At 41.2% G+C, this 26,687-nt stretch overlaps 2 protein-coding genes across 7 annotated transcripts in view; both read left to right on the forward strand.

The window, feature by feature from the left end:
- Positions 1-14,527, forward strand: part of LOC109871206 (glucose-6-phosphate exchanger SLC37A1-like) — a 30,605-nt gene extending 16,078 nt beyond the window's left edge. The window contains exons 6-20 of the mRNA XM_020462022.2: positions 1,919-2,054; positions 2,223-2,299; positions 2,437-2,603; positions 2,743-2,801; positions 3,374-3,454; positions 3,552-3,680; positions 6,219-6,309; positions 9,197-9,259; positions 9,506-9,591; positions 9,820-9,868; positions 10,058-10,131; positions 10,235-10,313; positions 10,462-10,559; positions 11,976-12,052; positions 13,152-14,527. Of these exons, the coding sequence (XP_020317611.1) occupies positions 1,919-2,054; positions 2,223-2,299; positions 2,437-2,603; positions 2,743-2,801; positions 3,374-3,454; positions 3,552-3,680; positions 6,219-6,309; positions 9,197-9,259; positions 9,506-9,591; positions 9,820-9,868; positions 10,058-10,131; positions 10,235-10,313; positions 10,462-10,559; positions 11,976-12,052; positions 13,152-13,167 (1,282 nt within the window). The 3' untranslated portion in view covers positions 13,168-14,527. The remainder of the gene's footprint in view (positions 1-1,918; positions 2,055-2,222; positions 2,300-2,436; positions 2,604-2,742; positions 2,802-3,373; positions 3,455-3,551; positions 3,681-6,218; positions 6,310-9,196; positions 9,260-9,505; positions 9,592-9,819; positions 9,869-10,057; positions 10,132-10,234; positions 10,314-10,461; positions 10,560-11,975; positions 12,053-13,151) is intronic.
- A 757-nt stretch (positions 14,528-15,284) lies between these two features.
- The window catches only part of LOC109871361 (high affinity cGMP-specific 3',5'-cyclic phosphodiesterase 9A), a 37,174-nt gene continuing 25,771 nt past the window's right edge, over positions 15,285-26,687 (forward strand). For 2 of the 6 annotated variants that reach the window (XM_031805800.1, XM_031805801.1), the window contains exon 1: positions 15,341-15,643. In XM_031805800.1, coding sequence (XP_031661660.1) covers positions 15,581-15,643 — 63 coding nt within the window. In that variant the 5' untranslated portion in view covers positions 15,341-15,580. Of the gene's footprint in view, positions 15,644-26,687 lie in introns of all 6 variants that reach the window. The other 4 variants (XM_020462213.2, XM_031805799.1, XM_031805803.1 and 1 more) reach the window with 4 other exon arrangements.

A 26,687-nucleotide genomic window follows, 5' to 3' on the forward strand; every position in this document is an offset into this window, starting at 1 on the left:
CACCCAACTTTTTGTGGGAAGCTTGTGGAAGGCTAACCAAAATGTTTGACCCAAGTTAAACAATTTAAAGGCAATGCTACCAAATACTAATTGCATGTATGTAAACTTCTGACCCACTGGGAATGTGATGAAAGAAGGAAATCTGAAATCATTCTCTCGGATATTATTCTGATATTTCACTTTCTTAAATATTGTGGTGATCCTAACTGACCTTAGACAGGGAATCTTTACTAGGATTAAATGTCAGGAATTGTGAAAAACTGAGTTTAAATGTATTTGTTTAAGGTGTATGTAAACTTCCGACTTCAACTGTATGTATGTTGAAGAGGGTGGGGTTCAAGCAGCATCCCTGCTTCACCACACAGCACTGAGGAAAGAAATCTGTTTTAATTTTAACCGCACACTTGTTTTGTGGATTTTATGTTTATACCGCATTCCATCAATTTATTTAGCCGACCCCTATGTCAAAATGAGTCAAGCTTTTTTCAAAACAAGAAGATTTTATTTGGTTTGTTTTTAGGGTGTGCTGGGTGAATACGTGGTCTGTCGCATGGTCATTTGGTTAAAAGCCAATTTTTTTATTTGCTCAGGATGTTTTCACTGAGGAAATGTAGGAGGCTGCTGTTAATGATAATGAAGAGAATTTGCTGTTGATGCAGATCCCTCAGTAGTTTTTTGGGACCAGTCCTTGGTTCCAAGTATTGGGGAAGATGCCAGAGCTGAGGATTGTTAGCTTTGTAATTGATCATGTCTATGTTTTTGTTCTTTCTTCATAGGGCCAAAATGAGAAGTGGTTTATCCATACACCTCTGTTTTGGATAGTTAGCTCTTCGTGGTGTTGTTTAGTGTGTTCGGATTTTCCCCGACGTGGTTCGATTCTATGGATTCTTCAATAACATTGAGGTGGTTTCTGGTGTGCTGTTCCTTTTTCCTTAGTGTATTCCTGTACCGTTTTAGTGTTTAAACACAGTAAAGGTGTAGGATCAGGTTTTCTGGGTCTGTTTTTGGTTGGATATGTTTTTCAATTTCTTTCTTAGGTTTTTGCATTCTTGATCAAACCGTTTATACTCAAATATACTGTTTTGGCTTTCTATTGCCAATTTTACGCATTCACTATTGCAGTGAAATTTTTTGTCCAGGAAGTTGTCTAAAAGCGATTGTTGTTTCCTGTTGTTTTTTGGTAAGTTTCTACACTACTTTCCATCTATAGCATTTCTTAATAGTGTGCGGTTTGTTTTGGCTTTGTCTCGTGATTTCAGTGTTGCTCTGTTCAAGTAGAGTAGACTGATTTTGCTGTAATCTGGTAGGAGTGTCAGTGGGCTGACTGTGAACACCGCGAGACTCTGGGTTGAGGTCGGCGATAAAGTAATCTACAGTACTACTGCCAAGGGATGAGCTGTAGTTGTACGTAATAGTAATAGTCCCCTCGACGCCTACCATTGACTATGTACAGACCCAGTGTGCGACAGAGCTGCAGGAGTTGTGACCCATTTTTGTTGGTTTTTATTGTAGTTGTCATGGGCGGAATATCTCGCTCCTTTTTTTTTTCTCTCTTTTGCCTTTCGCTCTCACTCTTTCCCTCTCTTTTAGCCCTGAAAGGGTCCTCATTCTGTCTCTCTGTGTTACAACATGAACACAGTGTGCTTTTCAAGGACCGTGTTGCATAACTAACTCTGTGTCCCAGCAAGATCAAATGGCTTCTAGCCAAGCTTGTGGTGTGCTGGATGTCATGCCGAATAGTGTTGATATTTTAATGGTTTTTTTTTTTCATTCAAAATTTATGTTTAGTTTTATATAAGGGGTGGATGAAAAATTCTCAATATGCCAGAATATTTTTATGCTGAATATGCCAGCCATTTTTGACAGCCTGCATGAACTTTTCTTATGCATTGTTAAAATGTCATTGTGCGTCCTGCAGTGGCATCATCGGTGAGCGCCTGCCCATCCGTCTGTACCTGACGTTTGGCATGCTGATGAGCGGCCTCTTCACCTGTCTGTTTGGCCTGGGCTACATTTACAGTATCCACAGCCTTGGCTTCTATATATTTGTCCAGGTAAGTCACAAAGTGGACCTACTGTAACTACCTACACATGTACAATATCAGTCAAGCCTTGTTGCCTTATTGGTCTGACATTTCATTGGAAGACTAGTTGAGAATTCAGAGGACCACAGTTCTATATTCTGAATGTTTTTCTAACTCTCTGTTTCTCCTCTGCCTCAGGTGGCTAATGGCTTGGTTCAGACGACTGGCTGGCCCAGTGTTGTCACATGCATCGGGAACTGGTTTGGCAAGGGAAGGTAAGCCACAAGATCTGTTAAAATGAAACGATTCCTCCATAGTTCAGATACACTGATGTTATAGGAGATGCATTGAATAGAAAATAGTTATAGAATATACATTGAAGTTAGAATACTTTAACTGGTGTCTCCAATAGGAGGGGTCTGATCATGGGTATATGGAACTCCCACACCTCGGTGGGCAACATCTTGGGCTCTCTGATCGCAGGCTACTGGGTCTCCTCCAACTGGGGCTTGTCCTTCATCGTTCCCGGCCTCATCATTGCTGCCATGGGAATCATCTGCTTCCTCTTCCTCATTGAACGTGAGTACTGCTACGTGATTGGTTGGAGGACTGAAAGACTCGTTCCATTTGCCTTTGTTTAGCTTCGATGCATGATTTATGCGACGGTCAGAATTTTGCATGCTGATATTAAAACATTTAAACTCTGTTTTGTCTGTAGATCCAAATGATCTTAGAAGCATCCATGCTGTACAGAACCCTGCTCGCTGCAGCAACAATGTGAGTACTTAGGATGTCTCTCTTGTTCTCAAAAGCATCTCTACTTAGTATTTAGGACATTTCAGAGGTATAAATTCACAGATATAGACAGGAAAAAGCCCCTCTTGGTTCAATGCTTAGTTTAAATGCTAGTTTGAAAATGTGTGTCCAAGAATGGGATCATTGTGTGGATCACGCGTCATCAGAATTTGCCTGGATAGCATCACATCTGTCGCACATCGCGCCCGACAACCGTTTCCTAGACAACTGTCGCCCACTTTAGCTCCTTGCGTAGACGTAGAGTACCTGAGTGTCTCTGAGTGTGGGCTGGCTCTGGTAAAAATGCCTCCCTGGAGACGGACACACAAATCAAAAGAGATGAAACATGATTAACTTTTACCATGTGGGCAGATTCCTTGTATAAGCTTTATTTAGGGTTCTTCTTGATTGAAAGGTATAATTTTCAGTCTCCCACGCTACTGTGAACTGCATTACAGTTTTCTTCACTAGTAGTATAATAGTGATGTTAAACTAGACTCCGTAACATTGTGGTAAACTGTATTGTACTTTTTAAAACTTTTTTTCTCATGCAGCAAAAGCTGACAAAGAACTGGAATGGGACGAATGGACACAAGCAACTGTACCATTCATACAAACAGGGAGACAAATATGAGGTGTGCCTGTTTTTTATCAGAGTTTGTCTGTGTTTATGTTAGTGTCTGTATGTGGATCTGTGTTATTAACCCATGTTTTCCCCTCCATCTCTCTCAGAACTGGGACACAGAGCTGCTGCTCCCTCAGGACAACAGTAGTGTTTCTGTCCCAGTACAGCAGGTGGTGGTGGTGAAGAGCGAATCAGAGCCCTCGGCCATCAGCTTCATGGGAGCTCTACGCATTCCGGTCAGTCGCCTGACCTCTCACACCACCCATATCTCTCACACACAATAGCAAAGGCCCAGGCCCTGTTCCCCAAAGCCAGGGCTGTTAAACTCAATTCCTGGAGGGCCATTTATCTGCTGGTTTTTATTATTTCCTTTCAATTCATGTCCAATTCAAGACATGGATAACCAGGTGCAGTGAGTTTCTAACCAATCAATTACCTTAATTGACCAGTCAAGTACCAGGGAGGGGTGAAAACACGCAGATGAGGACATTGGAAAATGGCGACTGTGCTTTAATCGGAAAGTGCGGCAAGTGAAGTGTGATAATGAATGGAAATGAGTGAAATCAAAGAATGGAACTAAACGAGCAAAAGTTGTAGTAGAAGACAAGGACCGGTCCAATAAGGCATTTCTTATGGAACTGTTTTTTTGGACAAGGAGGTTCAGTTGCGAAATCCATTTGTATTATCGAGCACTGTAGAAAGCAGTGGGAAAGGTGGGTTCAATCAAGGTGGCTAGAAGCGGCCTTGTTTTGGTTAATTGTGTCATTGAAGAATTGCACAATTGCCCACATCAGAAGTAACATGTATTGCTCTTCGGAGCAGGGTGCCTGCCAAAGGAGTTGTAGCGCTATGATAAAACCGGCTCTCATGAGGACCGCCACGGGAATGGAAGACCCAAAGTTACCGCTGCTGCAGAGGATCAGTTCATTAGAGTTACCAGCCTGAGAAATTGCAGTCCAAATAAATGCTTCACAGAGTTCAAGTAACAGACACATCTCAACATCAACTGTTCAGAGGAGACTGCTTAAATCAGGCCTTCATGGTCAAATTGCTACAAAAAAAACACTACTAAAGGACACCAATAGGAAAAAGAGACTTGCTTGGGTCAAGAAACACAAGTAATGGACATTAGACCGGTAGAAATTTGGCCTTTGGTCTGGAGTCAAAATTTGAGATTTTTGGTCCTAACCGCTGTGTCTTTGTGAGACGCAGTGCGGGTGAACGGCTGATCTCTGCATGTGTGTTTCCCACCATAAAGCATAGAGGAGGTGTGATGGTGTGGGGGTGCTTTGCTGGTGACACTGTCTGTGATTTATTTGGAATTCAAGGCACACTTAACCAGCATGTCTACCACAGAATTCTGCAGCGATACGCCATCCCATCTCGTTTGGGTGTAGTGGGACTATCATTTATTTTTCAACAGGACAATGACCCAACACACCTCCAGACTGTGTAAGGTCTGTTTTTACCAATAATTTGTGATGGAGTGCTGCATCAGATGACCTGGCCTCCACAATCCCCCAACCAAATTGAGATGGTTTGTGATGAGTTAAACCTCAGAGTGAAGGAAAAGCAGCCAACAAATGCTGAGCATATGTGGGAGCTCCTTCAAGACTGTTGGAAAAGCATTCCAGGTGAAGCTGGTTGAGAGAATGCCACGATTGTGCAATGCTGTGGCTATTTGAAGAATCTCAAATATAAAATATATTTTGATTTGTTTAACAATTAAAAATAAATAATTACTACATGATTCCATATGTGTTTTCATAGTTTTGATGTGTTCACTATTATCTTATAATGTAGAAAATGGAAAATCCCTTGAATGAGTGGGTGTTCTAAAACTTGTGACCGGTAGTGTAGATGACGAGTACCTTAGTCAGAGAATTCCATGAATGGTCAGTGCATGTCGCCTGACCTGTATTTTTTAATGGAACCTTTATTTAACTAGGCAAGTCAGTTTAGAACACATTCTTATTTACAATGACGACCTACCAAAAGGCCTCCTACGGGCCTGTGATTTAAAAAAAAAAAATATATATATATATATATATATATTTTATTTTTTTATTTTTATATATATATATATATATATAAATATAAATAAATATAGGACAAAACACACGAGACACACTACATAAAGAGACCTAAGACGACAACATAAGGCATGGTAGCAACACAACATGACAAAAACATGGTAGCAGTAAAAAAAACATGGTCCAAACATTATTGGGCACAGACAACAGCACAAAGGTCAGGAAGGTATTCATTCTTCACTCATTGTGAAGAAGGTAGATATAGTGCCATTTATAGCCACAGTCATTCATTGTACAGCACAAGTGTCAAAGAAGTCCAAGAAGCTGGACATCATATCTGCAGCCAAGATGTTTTTAGGTCTCCAAGACTTCATGGCAGAAGCACTGTCAGGACTATTTTCCTTAGGAAATGTCCTGCCCTCACGGGAATCTTCTGAGCCTGTGTGACCTAATTTAGAATGTTAGTTGTTGTTTTTTACAGAAAAGCAGGTTGGTTTTGTTTAGTTAATTTATTTTGTACATCAAATTGTTGCGAATACCATTTCATACTGTAGAAAAATACCTGCAGACACATGTTCCTTATACACTTAAATAGATCTGAAAGAAATGCATGGGTACTGTAGAAGCAACAGGGAAAACCCCTGGCACTTAGCATACACCATACAAAGTACCATGCCATTCTATTCTGGAGAAATGTATAGTTTTTATTTGTTGACAGTATGCTTATCTTTTTCTCTCCAGGGAGTGATAGAGTTCTCGCTCTGTTTGCTGTTTGCCAAGCTGGTCAGCTACACCTTCCTCTTCTGGCTGCCGCTCTACATCACGAAAACGGGTATGTACATTACACTACATCAGTGGTTCTGAACTGGTGGATCGCGAAAGGGGGTTTTGAATGGGTTTTCATATTTTTTTATAAAAGATCTGTCTGAATTTAAACTAATACCAGGTAGAAAGTGTGTATAAATGACTATGAACCTACTTTTTTGTTTTAGAAATTATTCTCTGAAAACTATTATTCTTCAATCACAGTATTTTCAATATAAACTCAGCAAAAAAAGAAACGTCCTCTCACTGTCAACTGTGTTTATTTTCAGCAAACTTAATATGTGTAAATATTTGTATGAACATAACAAGATTCAACAACTGAGACAAACTGAACAAGTTCCACAGACCTGTGACTAACAGAAATTGAATAATGTGTCTCTGAACAAAGGGGGGGTGAAAATCAAAAGTAAGAGTCAGTATCTGGTGTGGCCACCAGCTGCATTAAGTACTGCAGTGCATCTCCTCATGGACTGCACCAGATTTGCCAGTTCTTGCTGTGAGATGATACCCACTCTTCCACCAAGGCACCTGCAAGTTCCCAGACATTTCTGGGGGAATGGCCCTAGCCCTCACCCTCTGATCCAACACGTCCCAGACATGCTCAATGGGATTGAGATCCGGGCTCTTTGCTGGTCAAGGCAGAAAATTGTTTTCCAGATTGCATTTTGCCCCAAAAATATTGTCATACGAAAATTGGGTCGCGACTGAGATAACATGGTTCAATTTGGGTCCCAAGGCAAAACCAGTTGAGAACCACTACATTACACTGCACCAACACCCTCACCCACTGCTACATTCGTATAGGAACTCTGTCTGTTTGGTCAAGTATACAGTACATGAATCCAGGGCATTGTGGAGAGCTCTATAAGATGTGTCAGGGCATGCATTCTTTGCCCACTACCTGCTAGACTTTGTCTGAGACATACTGTATCTATCTGCAATCTGACATTTCCAGTGCAGTTGGAAAGTATTCAGACCTTGACTTTTTCCACATTTTGTTATGTTACAGCCTTATTATAAAATGGATTCAATCTTTTTTTTTCTCATTAATCAACACACAGTTCCCCATAATGGCAAAACAAAAACAGTTTTTTTGACATTTTTGCAAATGTATTACAAATACAAAACTATCACAGTTACATAAGTATTCAGACCCTTTACTCAGCACCTTTGGTGTCGAGTACAGCCCTTAAGTCTTCTTTGGTATGAAGCTACAAGCTTGGCTCAGCTTTATTTGGAGAGTTTCTCCCATTCTTCTCTGCAGACCCTCTCTAGCTCTGTCAGGTTGGATGGGGAGCATCGCTGCCAGATATTTTCAGGTCTCCCCAGAGATGTTCGATAGAGTTTAAGTCCGGGCTCTGGCTGGGCCTCTCAAGGACATCGAGACTTATCCCGAAGCCACTCCTGCGTTGTCTTGGCTGTGTGCTTAGTGTCGTTGTCCTTTTGGAAGGTGAACCTTCGCCCCAGTCTGAGGACCTGAGCGATCTGGAGCAGGTTTTCATCAAGGATCTCTCTGTACTTTGCTCCGTTCATCTTTTGCCTCGATCCTGTCTCCTTGTCCCTGTTGCTAAAAAACATTCCCACAGCATGATGCTGCCACCACCATGCTTCACCGTAAGGATGGTGCCTGGTTTCTTCCTGACGTAACGCTTGGCATTATGACCAAAGAGTTCAATCTTGGCTTCATCAGACCAGAGAATTTTGTTTCTCATGGTCTGAGAGTCTAGGTACCTTTTGGCAAGCTCCAAGTGGGCTGGCATGTGCCTTTTACTGAGGAGTGTCTTCTGTCTGGCCCCTCTATCATAGAGGCCTGATAGGTGGAATGCTGCAGAGATGGTTGTCCTTCTGGAAGGTTCTCCCATCTCCACAGAGGAACTCTGGATCTCTGTCAGTGACCATCGGATTCTTGGTCACCTCTCTGACCAAGACCTTCTACCCCGATTGCTCAGTTTGTCCAGGCAGCCAGCTCTAGGAAGCGTCTTAGTGGTTCCAAGCTTCTTCCATTTTTAAGAAGGATGGAGGCCACTGTGTTCTTGGGGACCTTCAATGCTACAGAAATGTTTTGGTACTCTTCCCCAGATCTGTGCCTCGACATAGTCCTGTCTCAAAGCGCCCAAGGACAATTTCTTCATCCTCATGGCTTGGTTTTTGCTCTGACATGCACTGTCAACTGTGTGTGCCTTCCCAATTCATGTCCAATCAAGTGAATTTACCACAGGTGGGCTCCAATTAAGTTGTAGAAACATCTCAAGGATGATCGATGGAAGCAGGATGCACTTGAGCTCAATTTCGAGTCTCATCGCATAAGGTCTGAATGCTTCTGTAAATAAAGAATTTCTGTTTTTGATGCAAACATTTCTAAAACCTGTTTTTGCTTTGTCACTATGGGGTATTGTGTGTAGATTGATTTTAAATAAAAAAATATTTCTCAATTTTAGAATATGTATTTATTTGATTTAACTAGGCATGTCAGTTAAGAAAAAATGATTGTTTACAATGACGGCCTACCCCGGCCAAACCCAGACGACGCTGGGCCAGTTGTGCAACGCCCTATGGGACTCCCAATCACAGCCGGATGTGATGCAGCCTGTATTCGAACCAGGTACTGCAGTCTTGCACTGAGATGCAGTGTCTTAGACCACATAACAAAATGTTGAAAAAGTCAAGAGGTCTCAATACTTTCCGAATGCACTGTATGTCTTGATAATCTGTGGTCAAACCAGCTTTACCTGTTAGGACGAAGGTTCCCAAACGTTTTCACTCGGGCCCCTTTCCAGCAGTTTGGGAACCACTGTGAGAGGATAACTATGCTTTGCTTGTTGTTTTTGTTAGTATCCTGTGTCACTTGTTTAGTTTGCCATAGGGTGTGTGAAGATAATAGACCTGTCTCTCAGCTCACCTAGATGCCAAGAAGGCCGGAGATCTCTCCACTCTGTTTGACGTGGGAGGAATTGTGGGTATGTTCTCTTTACAAAAAAAGTTTTTTCAGTGGTTGTTTGTAGTTCTGATCCTTTTGTATGACTCTTTCTACGAACTAAATAACTTTATGATCTGGATATTTGTATGCTCCTGTGTGTGTTGTCAGAGATTTGATTTGTAAAAATGCATGAATGATGTCAGGACTTCCTAATTCATCATTGGAATTGAACTACCCGCAAACCACACATCTTGATTGTTGTGCTCATCTCTTTCTCTGTGTGTAGGGGGAATATTGGCTGGGGTCATATCTGATAAGCTGGGAAAGAGAGCCACCACCTGTGCAGTGATGCTGCTGCTGGCTGCTCCTATAGTGAGTCTCTTTCCCTGTGTGGCTCCATTTGTTTCTATTTCTTTCTCTCTCTTTCTCTGTTTCTGAGAATCAAACCAACTATCCTGGTGTTGCAAGAACCATGCTCTACCAAGCTTCAGAGGACCGTTGACCATCTCAAGGGCTAAACATAAGCATGCATCATTAATCTTATAGGACTTTTTATTTTTTAATGTTTTTTTTTTTACATGTTTTTGTTCTGTATCTCAGCTTTATGGCTTTTCCATGATCAGCGAGTTTGGACTGGGACCGACCATAGGTAAGGATCAATTTATATTACTAAGTCCAGTTTGTGTTGCTCTTGTGAGAGGGATTGTAGACTGACTTCATGAATCACGCTCCTGAGCCCGTTGACATAATGGCTGTGCTATTCTGACTGTCAATAACGCACAGGTGAACAGAGCTATGATCAAGTGGATAATGTTGTGATGGGCCATTTTCTTCATAGGTATGCTACTTGTGTGTGGAGGACTTGTGAATGGGCCATATGCCCTAATTACAACAGCAGTGGCTGCTGATCTGGTAAGTGTGTAGTGAGTGAGTCTTTCTCACTGTTTTACACTTATATAATCCTCTGCCTCTGACCTCATATCCCTTCCCACTCTGTTTTGACCTTTGAACCTAGGGAACACACAAGAGCCTCAAGGGCAATGCCAGGGCCCTTTCTACTGTCACGGCCATCATTGACGGCACAGGATCAGTAGGTCAGTCTCTCACCTCCATACATACCAGTAGATCCTATGTGATAAGTTAGCTCCATGAGGGGATAGCTAATGACCAGGGGTTGCTTTAGAATTTAGCATAGGTCTAGCTCTGTGACTTACAAACTGTCCTGTGATCTGTTCTTCTCAGGTGCAGCAATAGGCCCCCTTCTGGCAGGAGTGTTGTCGTCACAGGGCTGGGATCAGGTCTTCTACATGCTGATGGCAGCTGACTTCCTAGCACTGCTGGTAGGTGCTGATGCTTGTTAAAACCTGTTGGGGCAAGGAGTTCCCCTCGGGGAACGTTCAGCTGAAAAGGTGGCGCAGGGAATTCAAAAATATTCTTTAGAAATATTTAACTTTCACACATTAACAAGTCCAATACCTCAAATGAAAGATAAACATCTTGTTCATCTACCCATCATGTCAGATTTTGTACATGTTTTACAGCGAAAACACAAAATATATTCATGTTAGACCACCACCAAACCAAAGAAAAAACGCAGCCATTTTTTCCAGCCAAAGATAAAATCACAAAAGCAGGATTAGAAATAAAATGAATCACTAACCTCTTGAAAATCTTCATCAGATGACAGTCATATGACATGTTACACAGTACATTTATGTTTTGTTCGATAATATGCATTTTTATATCCACAAATCTCGGTTTACATTGATGCCATGTTCAGAAATTATAGAAAGCTACGCCAGATAACAGAAATACTCATCATAAACTTTGACTAAAGGTTCTTAATGCAACCGCTGTGTCAGATTTTTTTTTAAACGTTTTGGAAAAAGCCTAACATTGCAATAATCTAAGACGGCGCTCAGACGTAACCGCCATGTTGGCGTCAACAGAAATACGAAATTACAACATAAATATTCCCTTACCTTTGATGATCTTTCATCAAAATGTAGTGCAAGGAGTCCTAGTTCCACAAATCGTTGTTTTGTTCCATAATGTCCAATACTAGTGTCCAAGTAGCTGCATTTGCTATCACTTTCATCTCACGTGCCCAAAAACTGACTGCTGGTCCAAGATAACTCGCCCGAAAACATCCAAAAGATATATTCCAGGTCGAATAAACTGGTCAAACAAAGTAGAGAATCAATCTTCAGGATGTTATTATCATATATATCCAATAACGTTCCAACCGGATCATACATTTTCATCTGGGGCCGAATGGAACAGCCGTAGCACCCACAGAGAAATGCGCCACAGCAAAATGGCATTCAGTCGGGACACTGACTATTTTCCCTCCCATTAGGTCAAAGTAAATGCTCCATTACACTTTCTACTGAATGAGGACATCTAGTGGAAGGCGTAGGAAGTGCTTCCAGATCCATATCTTGTTGGGAAAGGAGGGGGCGATGACGTCAAAGTTGCCCCAACTTTCAGAATTTCATTTCTTGTTTGGAAGATTGCCTGCCCTATGAGTTCTGTTATGCTCACAGACATAATTCAAACAGTTTTAGAAACTTCAGTGTTTTCTATGCAAAAGTAATAATAATATGCATATATTAGCAATCTAGGACAGTTTTATGCAGTTCACTATGGGCACGCAATTCATCCCAAGTGAAAATACTGCCCCCTATCCTCTTAATGTTTGTCTTATGTGGGTCTTATAGAATGTGGCTTTGTGTGTGAATGTGTTTCCTCTGTAGCTGTTGCTGCGGCTGGTGATGAAGGAGCTGACCTCTGGTAACGGGGTTAAACCTCGTTCTGGCAGTACCACTGTAGAGTAAGTGACTTGTTTATATTCTACTTGTTGTAGTATGGCGGTATCGAGTGGTATCTAGGCTTTGTTATAGTAACTGATGCCATTGATCATGTTCTATGATCTATGTTAATGACTTGTATTTCATTTTTCATTGTCTTTTTTTATGTTTGCCGATGACACCATATTTTTCTCTGATAAAGACTGTCAGAAACGCATCACTAAATCAACTCCAAATAAATTGTGAAAGGTATTGGTGTCATCAGATGAATACAACCTCTTTTTTTCCCCAAAAAAACAATTTGGAATCTGTACTACACCTTACTCTATCTATTTATCTCATATAGCAATATATACTGGGTCAGTACTTATAAAAGCAACCCCAATAACTTCTTCATTCTCCAAAAACATTTTGTGAGGAAGCGCAACTCAGACTGTTGTGCCAGTTCCTCTCCACTCTTTCATCGCCTTGAAATCCTCAAAATGTATATCAACCAAATCTGTTTCTATAACAAATGAATCTACACCCTGTTTCTTTTCAAATGCTATTCAAATTCAATACTGGGGTTCATTATTCTACAAGAACTGCCACTGATCTCCACATCCCTCCTTCCATACAAGATTAGGTGAATGTTCCATCACTTAAAGGTTGTTCTTTATGGGAACAGTTTCCTGGACCACCTTAAGCACTGCAACAGCTTCAACTCTTTCACATATAAATAGAATGCTTGGCTGCTGTTTGACAAATAAAATTGATTACGCTTTTGTCCATAATCATCTCATCATGTAGGCTATACTTGCACTGTAGCCTAACTGTGAGCTGTTGGCTAGAGCACACGTGCCAATAGCAGTGGGCACACTCGCTATATAACGTAGCATTTTTTGTGGGAGAAAAAAAAACGAGTTGAAAATGCAATGGAAACCCATTTTAACTTAAAAAATAACAAATGTATTCGGTACGCCAGAATTTAACCACAAAATGCATTTATATGTGCACTAGGTCATCACGCACAGCCTTTTTATCAATTTGATGGAAACACATCTCTGGTGGGAAACTGCACATTGTTTTTATGCAGATTTTTGTTTAGGGATCAAAGTCTGTTTTTCTGTTTCCGTCTTGTAGGATGAAGGAGCACTAAGCACTTTGCACTAAATCTAGACCGAGAAGTGAAAAGACTGTGGCCCTCGCTCAGCACAGACACACTGCATCCTATACCACTACCCTGGACCGGACCTTTTAACTGAGATGACCTGAACCCACCCTGCCTGTGGTCACCTCTCAACCTTAACTGGGCCCTGGTTTATAGGGATTTGGTTATCTGGATTTTAAGTCAATGATTTGTCTGTTCTATGAATATGCCTTTAATACTATCTGATAGTTTTTGAAAAACTGAGCCCAAGAGCTAGACAATGTTCACAAAGAGACATAGACAGGCAACACTTCTTTCTAAAGGTCTGTTGTCACTGCGAGCTTGGCTGTATCGCCGTCGATTCAGCAGTAGCTGACATGAACTAGTGTGTAGCAGCACCTATTGGAACCGAATGAAAGTCTATGAAGATTAAGTAGCGGAGTAGAATAAGCAACCAACCAAGCCATCCAGTCCCTCTGAGCACATACCACTTTTTATTTAGATTTTTTTATATACTTCTAGAGCATATTGGGCCCACTTCAGCCTTATGTAACCAAAGATTGTGGGGAAATGCACAGTAATTTATATGGAGAAAAAAAAAACATTCTGGTGGTCTATGTATTTTCTCTGTTTAGGAAGTATATGAAGGTACTGATATTTTGTGTTCCTATATGATCAGCAAATGATGGTACAGTTTTATGTTTTGGGACTTGAATGCTATGAATGTAACATTTTGTGTTTGAGTATGGAATTCTGCATATCAACTCCCGAGGAGGATCAACCATTTCTCAAATCAGTTATTTATGCAGTGCAATGTTAAACTGTGATATTTTTACTATGTGTAGAAAACACCAAATGCCATCATCCCAAACCTTTAAATGCTCACATTCATTCTGCCTTTGTGAACATTTTAAAGACGTTCCTGTGACTAATGCTTCCTACCTCCGAGTTTAATGTGCCAAATGAGTGAAGAAAGGTAGCCTATGTACCTTCATGAAAAAGTAATCTAGATTCTTATGAACTTTCATTCTGGCAGATGCCCGGGGCTGTGGTTAATTCCAATTCACCGCCCGTATTTAACTGAATTGAAATGGAAGGGACCCCATCCAGTAACGTGTCATTGTTCTTTGTGGCGATAAAGCATTTCTTGGTGGAAGCTGAATCATTATCACAGTGCTTAAATGGTAGTACTTGAAATACTGTGTACCTTTTTTTTTGGTGTTTGTTCATTGGTCAGGCACTTGCTTTGTTCTGTTACTTGTCTGATTCTTACCTGACTCATAAGTACACGGTTTTGGTGACAATTGTCAATTTCTGAAGATATCTTGGTAGATAAATAAAAAGCGAGTGGCTGTGTTGCTGAATTCTCTGGAAGCTTCTTCACAAAAGATCTGTCTTGGTTTCTAAGCATAATGTTGAATTGTTTTGTTCACCAGGCTAAGTGTGTTCCAGTTAGGCTGAGTGGTCTCAAGTCTCCCAGCTGGAGGTGGCAGGTGTCAAACAAAATGTACACTTCTGAAAGCTAGTCCTCCACTCAGTGACACAGGCAGGCACACACAGGCAAACTCTCTTTGTTTCTGAAAAGTACTGCAGGCCAAATCAAATATGAATTATTAATCTCTGAAACTGTCTGTAAAAAAAAAAAAAATGAACAATCAGTTATTGGGACTGGTAGGTTCTCATAATAAACCAAAACGTAATTATGCCGGATTATACACTACAGTCAATGACGGGTTTTATTGAAAGTATTAGTATGTTTTGATTGCCCATGACTTCTCTCCCACGCATAGCATCACAAAACCCCTGAGCTGACTCGAGCCTACAAGGCTTGATTTAATATGTCATCAGGGGAAGCGCGTGGGCGCCCATGCAAGAAACTAAATTACATGTGAAACATCTCTTTTTCACGGCGCTTGCTGGCTGCTTTTTGGTTTTCTTTCGTCGGTTCCTTTCTTCTCGTGTGCTTTGACCAAAAATACCGTTTTTAGAGACTATATAGGATTTGAATAGCCATATTATCAATAGAATATAGCCTTGTTTGTTCGTAAAAGGGAATGAACATCGCGAACAGACTGGGGGCTGTGTGGGCAGGCAAACTACCCCACTCACGCGTCCTTGAGGAGCCCCGGTAACTATGGCGATAAGAGAAAACGTACGATGATCCCTGCTCTTCAGTTTTCCCAGTGTGTGTTTGTCTGCGTGCGACTCATTTGAGAGCGGCTGAGGGAGGGGGTTTATGAGATGAGAGCTAGCTAGGTGCTCCAGAGAGAAAGAGATGTTGAAACGCTAACTTCATTTGCCCATTCAGAGAAGGACAGACGGCTCTCGGGTTTTCCAATTCGGGCACGGAACGGAGTGGTAGCCTATAGCCCGCAATCCGACTCCTCGGCAGCGGCGAGAGAGGCTTGAGGGGTGGAGAGAGATGGGATCAGCTTCTTCGGCGTACCGAGTAATCTACCTGGACGTGGATGGCAGAATTCAGAAGGTATAACTGTCAATCAACCGTTATATCATGTCAGCCTGTTTCATCATCAACCTACACCCTGCCCTGTAGGCCTAACTGGGAAGAGGTCCAATATTGCATAGGAAAGATTTGGAAGAACGGTGCAATGATAGTTATGCTGTCTATAGAATAGGAAACCCTCAATAATATTCATATACAAATCGTGGTAAAAATGAATAGCCTAATGTAATTGATAATGCAAAAAAAATCTATTCACTTTTTTGATGGATTATGCATATGCCAGACACTTGATTTACTGTTTAACGGATGCGCAGCTTCACTTTTCGCCCCCGCTTCACTTTTATTAAAATATGTATCGTTTTTTGTGTCCCTTGAGGATTTCCCAAACTGGTGCGAGAGAATCAGAGACCAAACCACCTCAGATCACGCGCTTGTTATGTTCGGGCCTCTGATTGGATACTGACGCACAAACGTTCGGGACCTGTATGTGCAGATGTTAATTTTCTCTCGCATGCCAGCATAGCTGAGGACGACGCAAATTCCTACTATTTGTGTCCAGGTTTAACGTGGTGGGACGTCCCTCGTTATAAACAATCGGTTAAATGCACGGTTAACGCATAATATGTTTTACCTATTAGAAGCAATTAATACCCGAAACAACGTCATCATCGAACCAAACGACTGGCCAGAGATCAGGGCATTCCTCAGCAAAGCTTTTCCTGGCAACCGGATGAGGCAATCGAAGGAGGAAGTAGTGATTTGACTATATAGGCCTACTGGCCTCGAATTTAGTCAAACTTGCTCTGGAATGGATTTATGCTTTTAATTGCGCATTTTGAATATCAGTTATATTCTGTAGATGATGCTATAGTTTACTTTATGGCCGGATTGAAATGTACTTTTTCCAATGCTACATTAATTTGACAGACCTTACTTGAATGATTGTCCCTCTTTCTTCAAAGTAAAGGCCTAGTCTATGATAGGCCTATTCATATTTGTATTACTATTTTGTTGCAGGCTATAGGCTAATAGGTCATGAACACATTATAAATTAACATTTTATTTTATTACATTTATTTATTGTTATTCTTGAATTAGAAAAGCATACATATTCTACTATATAGCCTGTATCGCATGAAATTTAATTTTTATCCTGTAGATAGGTGTTGAATTGCACTTATTTGATAGCGGTGCTTGAATTACACTGAAGTAGGAGCCAGTACTCATTTTGGGTGCTGGTACTGTTTATATTTAGGTGCAATACTTTTGAGCTAATATTCTGTAAGAGGAACAGGAGCTCAAGCAGTGGGACATTTGAGGTGCTGGTGAGTTCCTGCCCAAGTCCAGCACTGTTTGAAAGACCTAACTTGAATGATTGGCCATCTTTAGTAGCCTATTTCTCCTATAAAGTGTGGTCTATGATAAGCCTTTTTAATATTTGCATTGTATTCATATTTAATTAAAGCATAGTTAGGCTATACATTTATAGTAATGAACTGATTATACATTTGGTCAAGTTTTTTTCATTTGAAAAAACACTTGATATTCTATTATACATATGTTAATAATGCTGTTATTGACATTTATCAGAGATATGTTCAGAATAAAGAAACTGTCATAATGCCCATTCTGTTTCATTTCACGTGATTATATCAATTAACATTGTACCTTCATCTGCATCCTTTTTCAAAATAACACAGGAAAGATTTCCTAGCATAGGTTTTTGCTTGGAATAATATAACTCTTGAAGCCCACATTAGGCCTAAAGCTTGCACAGATGGGTAGGACAATGTGGTAAAGTACATATGTATTCCTTCTCCACTATTTATGAAAAACTCTCACTTGGAGTCCATTTTATTTTGGGGGATTGTTTTTTTTGCTTCCTCACCTCACTTTTATGAAGAAGAAAAAAGCAATTAAACAGTAAATCAACTTTGTCCAGCAATATCAAAAACTGAATTTTCAGAATCTTGTCTGTTGTTTGGACACATTCACTGTCCTCTCTATGTGTATATGCATGCGTGTGTGTTAGATCTTTATCAAGATTTACACATTTGTACAAGAAACTGCACAGTTTTTGTGAACCTGTGTGGAGTGGCAACATGTAGGGCTCTATTTTTGGCTGGCGTTAAGGCGGCGCTAGTCTCAAACGCACGTTAGTTTGCAATTTCGTCATGTAAAAACTGTCAGACTGGCATTTTCTAACCCTAACGCTAAATTCGGCAGTTTACCTCTTTGATATCCTTAAAAAACAGTATCCAAAGTACTGATTTCAGGCAGCGCTGATAGGGTTATTTAAGACCAACCAAAATCTGGTATTTGCAGTAATGCAGTTGGTTATGGCATGGGTTTTTACAGCAGAAACGCAGCCTATCCAGCCGTGACGCACTATGCGCATGGAGCAAGAGTAGCCCAATGTGCTTTTGGTGCCTGTATATTTAATTAAAAAAATATATAAAAACGAATATTTTTTTTCCCCATTTTGTTTTATTTGATTTAAAACCAAGCATACAGTAGCCTTCCCTCCTCTCAATTGAGGCTTTTGTTGTCTGCCCAATGTTATCGCGAAGTAGGCTAGTCAAGACTGTCGATAAAGGGTTTGGCTCCTGAGACCGCTTGTAAATACATCTTAATCACCAAAGCTTTATTAAAATATAAGGTTTGAGAGGAGTAAAACATTGAGCTGATATTTTCTTTTTATCTATGCATTGAAGGCAGGCCCACATTATTTTAGCCATGCAGGTCACGTTTTGGATGTGCGTAAAACCCCATCCATGATGTAGGCTACGTGTCCATGCCCACCGTGAAACGAGAGATGAGTACCTCGGTGAATGGATACCGGTGAACCTCGTATTTAGAAGTTCTGTAACCTGTACATTTTGAAAAACCCAAACCCTCCCATAGGCCTACCATAACGAAGGCTAATTCAATAGCAATGTGTCTTTTTTTAATCCTGGCGATTGTATTACATTTTACGTTCATTTATTGTTGTAAAAAATAAAAGCTCGTTTTTTGTTGAATTTGATTTACAACCAACCTTTAGTATGATTCACCTTCCTGGTTTCATGGTGACAACGTCAGTGGCGCGCTTGCAATGCAACTTCTGGAGATGTGTGAATGCGAGGTGATCTGTAAAATGTTTCCGATTATTGTCGTAAAGCATAGGCCTATTGTGGAGCATTATAACGGTGAATGGACTTTCGCCCTTTCTAGTTATATTCGATTGTTGTCCAGCTACTGTGAAAAGTTTGGATGTGCGTATAACCCTCCGTAGTCTACATTGTTTTAATATTATATACCCACGGGGAGAAATTGTAGTCTGGGAGTGACGTAGGCTATTTAAAACAAGTGGTTTTGTTTAGAATTTGATTAGAATTGTTCATTATTTTTTTTAGGCCTCATAAATAATGAATTTAATCTTGCTTACTGATAATGTTTGGCATGTCAATGCTCAGCCACAATTCAATTTACAGTAGGCCTAGCCCCTATACCAGTGTGAATGCTACTGTAGCCATACAATTACTTCGAACAATGTCGAGTGAAATTGGGTTCAAGTTAATGTATTTATCAAAGATAGGTCTACATTTTGTTTCTGTAAGCCATTTAACAAACTATGATGGAATAGCATTGGGAGTGGAGTTGATTCCAAGGCAATACATATAAGACCGTAAATACACAACTTGAAGCAACCACATTTCGCCATGGAACACGTTCTGATTGGCTAGTGATGGGCCAAGCCCCAACACACCCACAGTTTGTTTATTCATCAAAACCCATCACTTTCGCGCCAACGCCAGCAAGTACGCTGATAATTGTGATCGTGAAAATAGCATATTTCTGACACACCTCTGAACCTATAGCGCTACCACCTGCGCTTAGATTTACCATTGCGTTAGGTTTGTTGAAATAGAGCTAGATTTTGGTAAAAACATGATAGCTTATCATTAATTTGAGTGGGAAAAAATGACAGCTAATCATTAAATGCTTGATGAAATTCCTTAGTGGAAGAATAATTCATTCTAAGATTAAGATGAGAGGACCAGATATTGAGTGTGTTTTACAGTGCAAAAGTATTCATCCCGCTTGGCGTTTTTCCTATTTTGTTGCATTACAACTTTTTTTTAATCGTTTTTTATTTGGATTTCATGGAATGGACATACACAAAATAGTCAAAATTGGTGAAGTAAAATAAAATAAAACAAATGGAAAAGTGGTACGTGCATATGTATTCACCCCCTTTGCTATGCAACCAATTACTTTCAGAAGTCACATAATTATATTGCTCACAAGTGGACTTTATTTAACTAAGTATCACATGATCTCAGTATACCTGTTCTGAAAGGCCCCAGAGTCTGCAACACCACGAAGCAAGGGGCACCACCAAGCAAGCAACACCATGAAGACCAAGGAGCTCTCCAGACAGGTCAGGGACAAAGTTGTGGAGAAGTACAGATCAGGGTTGGGTTTTAAAAAATATCAGAAACTTTGAACATCCCACGGGACACGATTTAAATCCATTATTAAAACATTTTAAGGATATGGCACCACAACAAACCTGCCAAGAGAGGGCCGCCCACCAAAACTCACGGACCAGGCAAGGAGGGCATTAATCAGAGGCAACATAGAGACCAAAGATAACCCTGAAGGAGCTGCAAAGCTCCACAGCGGAGATTGGAGTATGTCCATAGGACCACTTTATGCCATACACTCCGCAGAGCTGGCCTTTACGGAAGAGTGGCCAGAGAACACCATCCCCACAGTGAAGCATGGTGGTGGCAGCATCATGCTGTGGGGATGTTTTTCGTCGCCAGGGACTGGGAAACTGGTCAGAATTGAATTAATGATGGATGGCGCTAAATACAGGGAAATTCTTGAGGGAAACCTGTTTCAGTCTTCCAGAGATTTGAGAATGGGACAGAGGTTCACCTTCCAGCAGGACAATGACCCTAAGCATACTGCTAAAGAAACATTTGAGTGGTTTAAGGGGAAACATTAAATGTCTTGGAATGACTTAGTCAAAGCCCAGACCTCAATCCAATTGAGAATCTGTAGTATGACTTAAAGATTGCTGTAAACCAGCGGAACCCATCCAACCCGAAGGAGCTGGAGCAGTTTTGCCCTGAAGAATGGGCCAAATACCAGTGGCTAGATATGCCGAGCTTGCAGAGACATACCCTAAGAGGCTTGCAGCTGTAATTGCGGCAAAAGGTGGTTCTACAAAGTAATGACTTTGGGGGGTTGAACGCTCAAGTTTTCAATTTTTTTGTTGTCTTATTTCATGTTTGTTTCACAATAAGAAATATTTTGCATCTTCAAAGTGGTAGGCATGTTGTGTAAATCAAATGATACAACCCCCCCCCCCCCCAAATCCATTTTAATTCCAGGTTGTAAAGCAAAAAAAAATAGGAAAAATGCCAAGGGGGTGAATACTTTCCCAAGCCACTGTACTTTGCTGGCCCTTTGTACAATTCCAGTCTGGAAAAGTACAGGAACTGTCTATGTAGACTGCCACTACTATCATTTAAGATAATCTCCCGCACATTTTAAACCTATCATGTAGTCTACACATTTCTATTACAGTAGATATACCCGCGATTCTAGATTCCAGGATGAAATGCTAGCCTCCGTGCTTCTACGTCTGTATTGCTTGCTGTTTGGGGTTTTAGGCTGGGTTTCTATATTTGCATTTGGCTGATGTAAAAAAGGGCTTTGCAAATACATTTGATTTGATTGAATGCTCAGGTTTCTTACATATATGATCGAAACTTCAGCATGTAGGGGCCACATCTGTTTGTCTAAATCACTGGAACAGTCGCCACATGAAACCTCAAGTGACTTACTTGCATCTCATGTAAGGATTTGGCCTAAGGACAGTTTTGTATAAGTCAACAAACTCCTTATTCTACAATGGGTTGATCAAAACAAGTATTGTGATTGGTTGAGACTCGGCCTATAATGCAAAATTGGGAATCTTGTTCCCTGCTCCTCCACAGCCCAGCCAGCCAATTCATTAACTTGATCTCCCCTGTAAAAGGCATCTAGACATTTTTTCCACTTCTAGCCTAACATTTGGTTTGCAATATCTGGGGGTTGTACAAACATTGCTGTCTGTCTCTCAACATTTGCAACATAGTTTCAATAGTGAAATTCGATCAAAGTCATTTAGCACGCCCTCTCGTGTGCAATTGCTTTAATCTCACACAGACTATATCCATGTCAATTAGCCTCCACAAACAGAGCCAGAATGGTGGGTCTAGATCCCGTCCAGAGGGCTCTTTACACTTACACCCAGTGGAGTGGAGGAGACTGAGGACCAGGGCCATAAAGGAAAAACAAAGACTTTTATGCTCCACTCCGATGGCACTTTGCATTTATTGCAGACCGTGTCACTTGTTATGGAATTCATTCCAAGTCTGCATTATGTTTGTTTGGTGTTTTTCTGTGAGCCTGTTCGTTCAGCTGGTTTAGGATATGCTGTGGTGTAGGCTCGTAGTCAGTGACTACATCTGTGAGCTCATAGAGATAAGTCAATTAATCTCTGACTGTGTGTAAGCTTTTGTTCTGGATTTCTGATATTGTTCGGTTGCCATTGGTCAGTTGTTGCTGGGGTAAAAATATGGCACCTCCTCTCTTTCTCTCTCCCCCATCCTCTGTTGTTTTCTCTCCCTCTCTCGTTCTCTTGTGTCTATGTGACGCTGAATTTTTCTCACACTGTTGATCTATCAATCACACACACACACACACACACACACACACACACACACACACACACACACACACACACACACACACACACACACACACACACACACACACACACACACACACACACACACACACACACACACACACACACACACACACACACACACACACATTCTCTCTCTCTCTCCTTTCCTTTATCCCTCTCACACAATCATCTCTTTCTCTCTCATGCTTGCATTCCTTTATCTCCCTCTCTTTCTCTCTCTCTCTCTCTCTCTCTCTCTCTCTCTCTCTCTCTCTCTCTCTCTCTCTCTCTCTCTCTCTCCTCTCTCTCTCATACTTATTATCACTGCTCAATCATTTCTAAATATGACTTCCCATCAGTCTAAATTAGTGTCGTGCCTTACTTCTCACAGCTCAGTCATAACAACAGGGACCTATCGGATCTTATCATAATTCCAGCACAGCTCTGTGCACAGGAGCACATTACTAACCACTTTTCCATCCACAGTTTTTATGCGAGTGGAGTCTTACCGTAGGACCAAAAAATGACAGCTTTAATGTAAACGGGGCATTTTATAAATGCCGACAGAATTTGTTTGTTCGACATGGTTGGATCTTTCTGTGTCGGTAAAATTAATTATGCGAGAAATTGCATTGGAAACACATGGAGTTATGCGATGACTTGGTGTGTGGTCCTCCCACTACGACTCAGGAAACCATACAGTTTATTAGGCTATAGATGAAATAAGTTATGATGGGTAGTGAAAGTGCACGGTGATGACCTTGATGCTCCTTTCCAATAAATATCGAGGGTCATATTCTGGTGACATGATGATCGATGCTTGACTGCTGTTTGAGAAATACGAATATTCCCACTCTTATTTCATTATGTAGACTAACCTACCCGCACAGCCTACCCATACTGTATCTGCGAGCTGTTGGCTACAGCACAAATGCCAAGACCAAAGTAGGCACATTTGCTTTTCATTGCAACAATTTTTGTGACAAAACTATCAGTAGAGTTGAAAATGCGATGGAAACACATCGAACTTCTAGATTTTCATTCGGTACATGAAAACTTAAGCGAAAAAGTAAATTTTGGGTGCACTATGTCATCACAAGTTGATTTTTATCCACAACAAGTCAGTTTCGTGGTAAACTCTGCCGAGTCCCCAACAACCAGATGTTCCGGTTTTCAGGGGAAATGGAAAGAGAGCCTGTGACCCCACTTCCACTTTTGGACTAAGAAGGTGACACTCCATCTTAACTCTTCCACACTCCTGGCCTTTGTCTGACCTGAAAGTTGATGATGTTTGACCTACATTATAATTTGGACTCGAACATTGTGGTTTTAGGGTCTATGTTGGTTTGAACTCATTCAATTATCAGAGATTGTTGTTTTTGTACTGATGCACAGATCATTTGCATTTTAAGGCTATAGCCAGATGGGTTCCAGGCTCCAGTCCTTCAGTCCATAGTGAATGATGGGGAGTGTTTCATTCACTTGCAGCGTGACTGACTGTGTAGTGCTGCCATTGTGTGTTTTATTATCTAGCTTCCTTGTACAGAAATTATGCTGATTAGTTCCTGCTTTACGTGCTCCATTGTTCTTCTGCATGTTCTGTGTGTGATTGCATTTGAATACGGTATTTCCTGTGCCGTTGGATAATCAGGAGTGTGGATTTATGTAATTTTGCATGTTGGTTTAGGTGTCCATATACAATACCTTCGGAAAATATTCAGAACCCTTGACTTTTTCCACATTTTGTTACATTACAGCCTTATTCTAACATAGTACAAAGAAAAATCCTCAGCAATCTACACAATACACCATAATGACAAAGCGAAAACAGGTTTTTAGAAATCTTTGCACATTTATTAAAGATAAGAAACAAAGACCTTATTTACACAAGTATTCAGACCCTTTGCTCTGAGACTCAAAATTCAGCTCCGGTGCATCCTGTTTCCATTGATCATCCTTGAGATGTTTTTACAACTTGATTGGAGTCCACCTGTTGGAAATTCAATTGATTGGACATGATTTGGAAAGGCACAAACCTGTCTATATAAGGTCCCACAGTTGAAAGTGCATGTCAGAGTAAACACCAAGCCATGAGGTCGAAGGAATTGTCAGTGGAGCTTCGAGACAGGATTGTGTCGAAGGCACAGATCTGAGGAAGGGTACCTAACAATTTCTGCAGCATTGAAGGTCCCCAAGAAGACAGTGGCCTTCATCATTCATCATGGCCACCCGGCCAGACTGAGCAATCGAGGAGAAGGGCCTTGGTCAGGGAGGTGTCAAAGAACCAGATGGTCACTCTGACAGAGCTCTTGAATTCATCTGTGGAGATGGGAGAACCTTCCAGAAGGACAACCATCTTTGCAGCACTCTGCAGCACAATCATGCCTTTATGGTAGTGGCCAGACAGAAGCCACTCCTCAGTAAAAGGCACATGTCAGCCCGCTTGGAGTTTGCCAAAAGGCACCTAAAGACTCTCAGATCATGAAAAACAAGATTCTCTGGTCTGATGAAGCCAAGATTGAACTCTGGAGGAAACCTTGCACCATCCCTACGGTGAAGCATGGTGGTGGCAGCATCATGCTGTGGGGATGTTTTTCAGCGGCAGGGACTGGGAGACTAGTCAGGATCGAGGGGGGAAATGAACAGAGCAAAGTACAGAGAAATCCTTGATGAAAACCTGCTTCAGAGCACTCAGGACCTCAGACTGGGGCAAAGGTTCACCTTCCAACAGGACAACGACCCTAAGCACACAGCCAAGACAACGAAGGAGTGGCTTCAGGACAAGTCTCAATGTTCTTGAGTTGCCCAGCCAGAGCCCCGACTTGAACCCGATCAAATATCTCTGGAGATACCTGAAAATAGCTGTGCAGCAATACTCCCAATCCAACCTGACAGAGCTTTAGAAGATCTGCAGAGAAAAATGAGAGAAACTCCCCAAATACAGGTGTGCCAAGCTTATAGCGTCATACCCAAGAAGAGTCGATGCTGTAATCACAAAAAAGTACTGAGTAAAGGGTCTGAATACTTATGTAAGTTGAATATTTCCATTTTTTTATAAATTAGCCAACATTTCTATTAACCTGCTTTTGCTCTGTCATTATGGGGTATTGTGTGCAGATACCCCATAATGACAAAGGTGGAAAAAAAAACAATTTAATCAATTTTAGAAAAAGGCTGTAACGTAACAAAATGTGCAAAAAGTCAAGGGGTCTGAATACTTTCCGAAGGCACTGTATAGAAACTCAACAAGAACAGAACTCGGGTATTAGAGAGGAACTGGTTATTCATCAGTTATTATTAGATGTCATGGAGGGTCCATAAACATCCAGGTTTGTCAGCACTATCTACAGACCTGCTTCCTCATACAAGAGAGCTCCTATGCTTACCCTACCACCTTATGCTCTCTGTCCTTTAGCATACTCTCTGCTGTCAAGCTAGCGTCATCCATCATCGAAAACAGAAGCGGGCAGCAGCGCCAGGCTATTACATGAGCACCTCCACATGTTTAAGCACACACAGCAACATACACACACACACACACACACACACACGCAATGAAGAGAGTCAGAGCTCTACGTGCATCATGCCATCCTTCCTAAGCATGACAGATGACAAAGACAATGTTTACCCCTGACCCACTTGTATTACTTTTACCAAAGGGATTTTGTAATGTCACTGTATATTATGCATACTGAGTAGGTTTCCTTGTTGCATCCGCTCAGATGTTAAGGCACTAGTACTGTTACTGTAGAGAGGAGATGGACAGGATGTTACGGTAGGTCTACTACACATCTCTAGAGAGGAGATGGACAAGATGTTACGGTAGATCTACTACACGTCTCTAGAGAGGAGATGGACAGGATGTTACGGTAGGTCTACTACACCTCTCTCTAGAGAGGAGATGGACAAGATGTTATGGTAGATCTACTACACGTCTCTAGAGGAGATGGACAGGATGTTACGGTAGGTCTACTACACCTCTCTCTAGAGTGGAGATGGACAGGATGTTACGGTAGGTCTACTACACCTCTCTCTAGAGAGGAGATGGACAGGATGTTACGGTAGGTCTACTACACCTCTCTCTAGAGAGGAGATGGACAGGGTGTTACGGTAGGTCTACTACACCTCTCTCTAGAGAGGAGATGGACAGGGTGTTACGGTAGGTCTACTACACCTCTCTCTAGAGAGGAGATGGACAGGGTGTTACGGTAGGTCTACTACACCTCTCTCTAGAGAGGAGATGGAACAGGATGTTTCTATTCGCCTCTTCTCTTTGTTGAATTGCAATAGAGTGAAATTGAATTACAATTTCACACCAGTGAAAATGGAGCCTAC

Source organism: Oncorhynchus kisutch, linkage group LG26 (genome assembly GCF_002021735.2).
Source record: "Oncorhynchus kisutch isolate 150728-3 linkage group LG26, Okis_V2, whole genome shotgun sequence".
NCBI classification, from domain to species: Eukaryota; Metazoa; Chordata; class Actinopteri; order Salmoniformes; family Salmonidae; genus Oncorhynchus; species Oncorhynchus kisutch.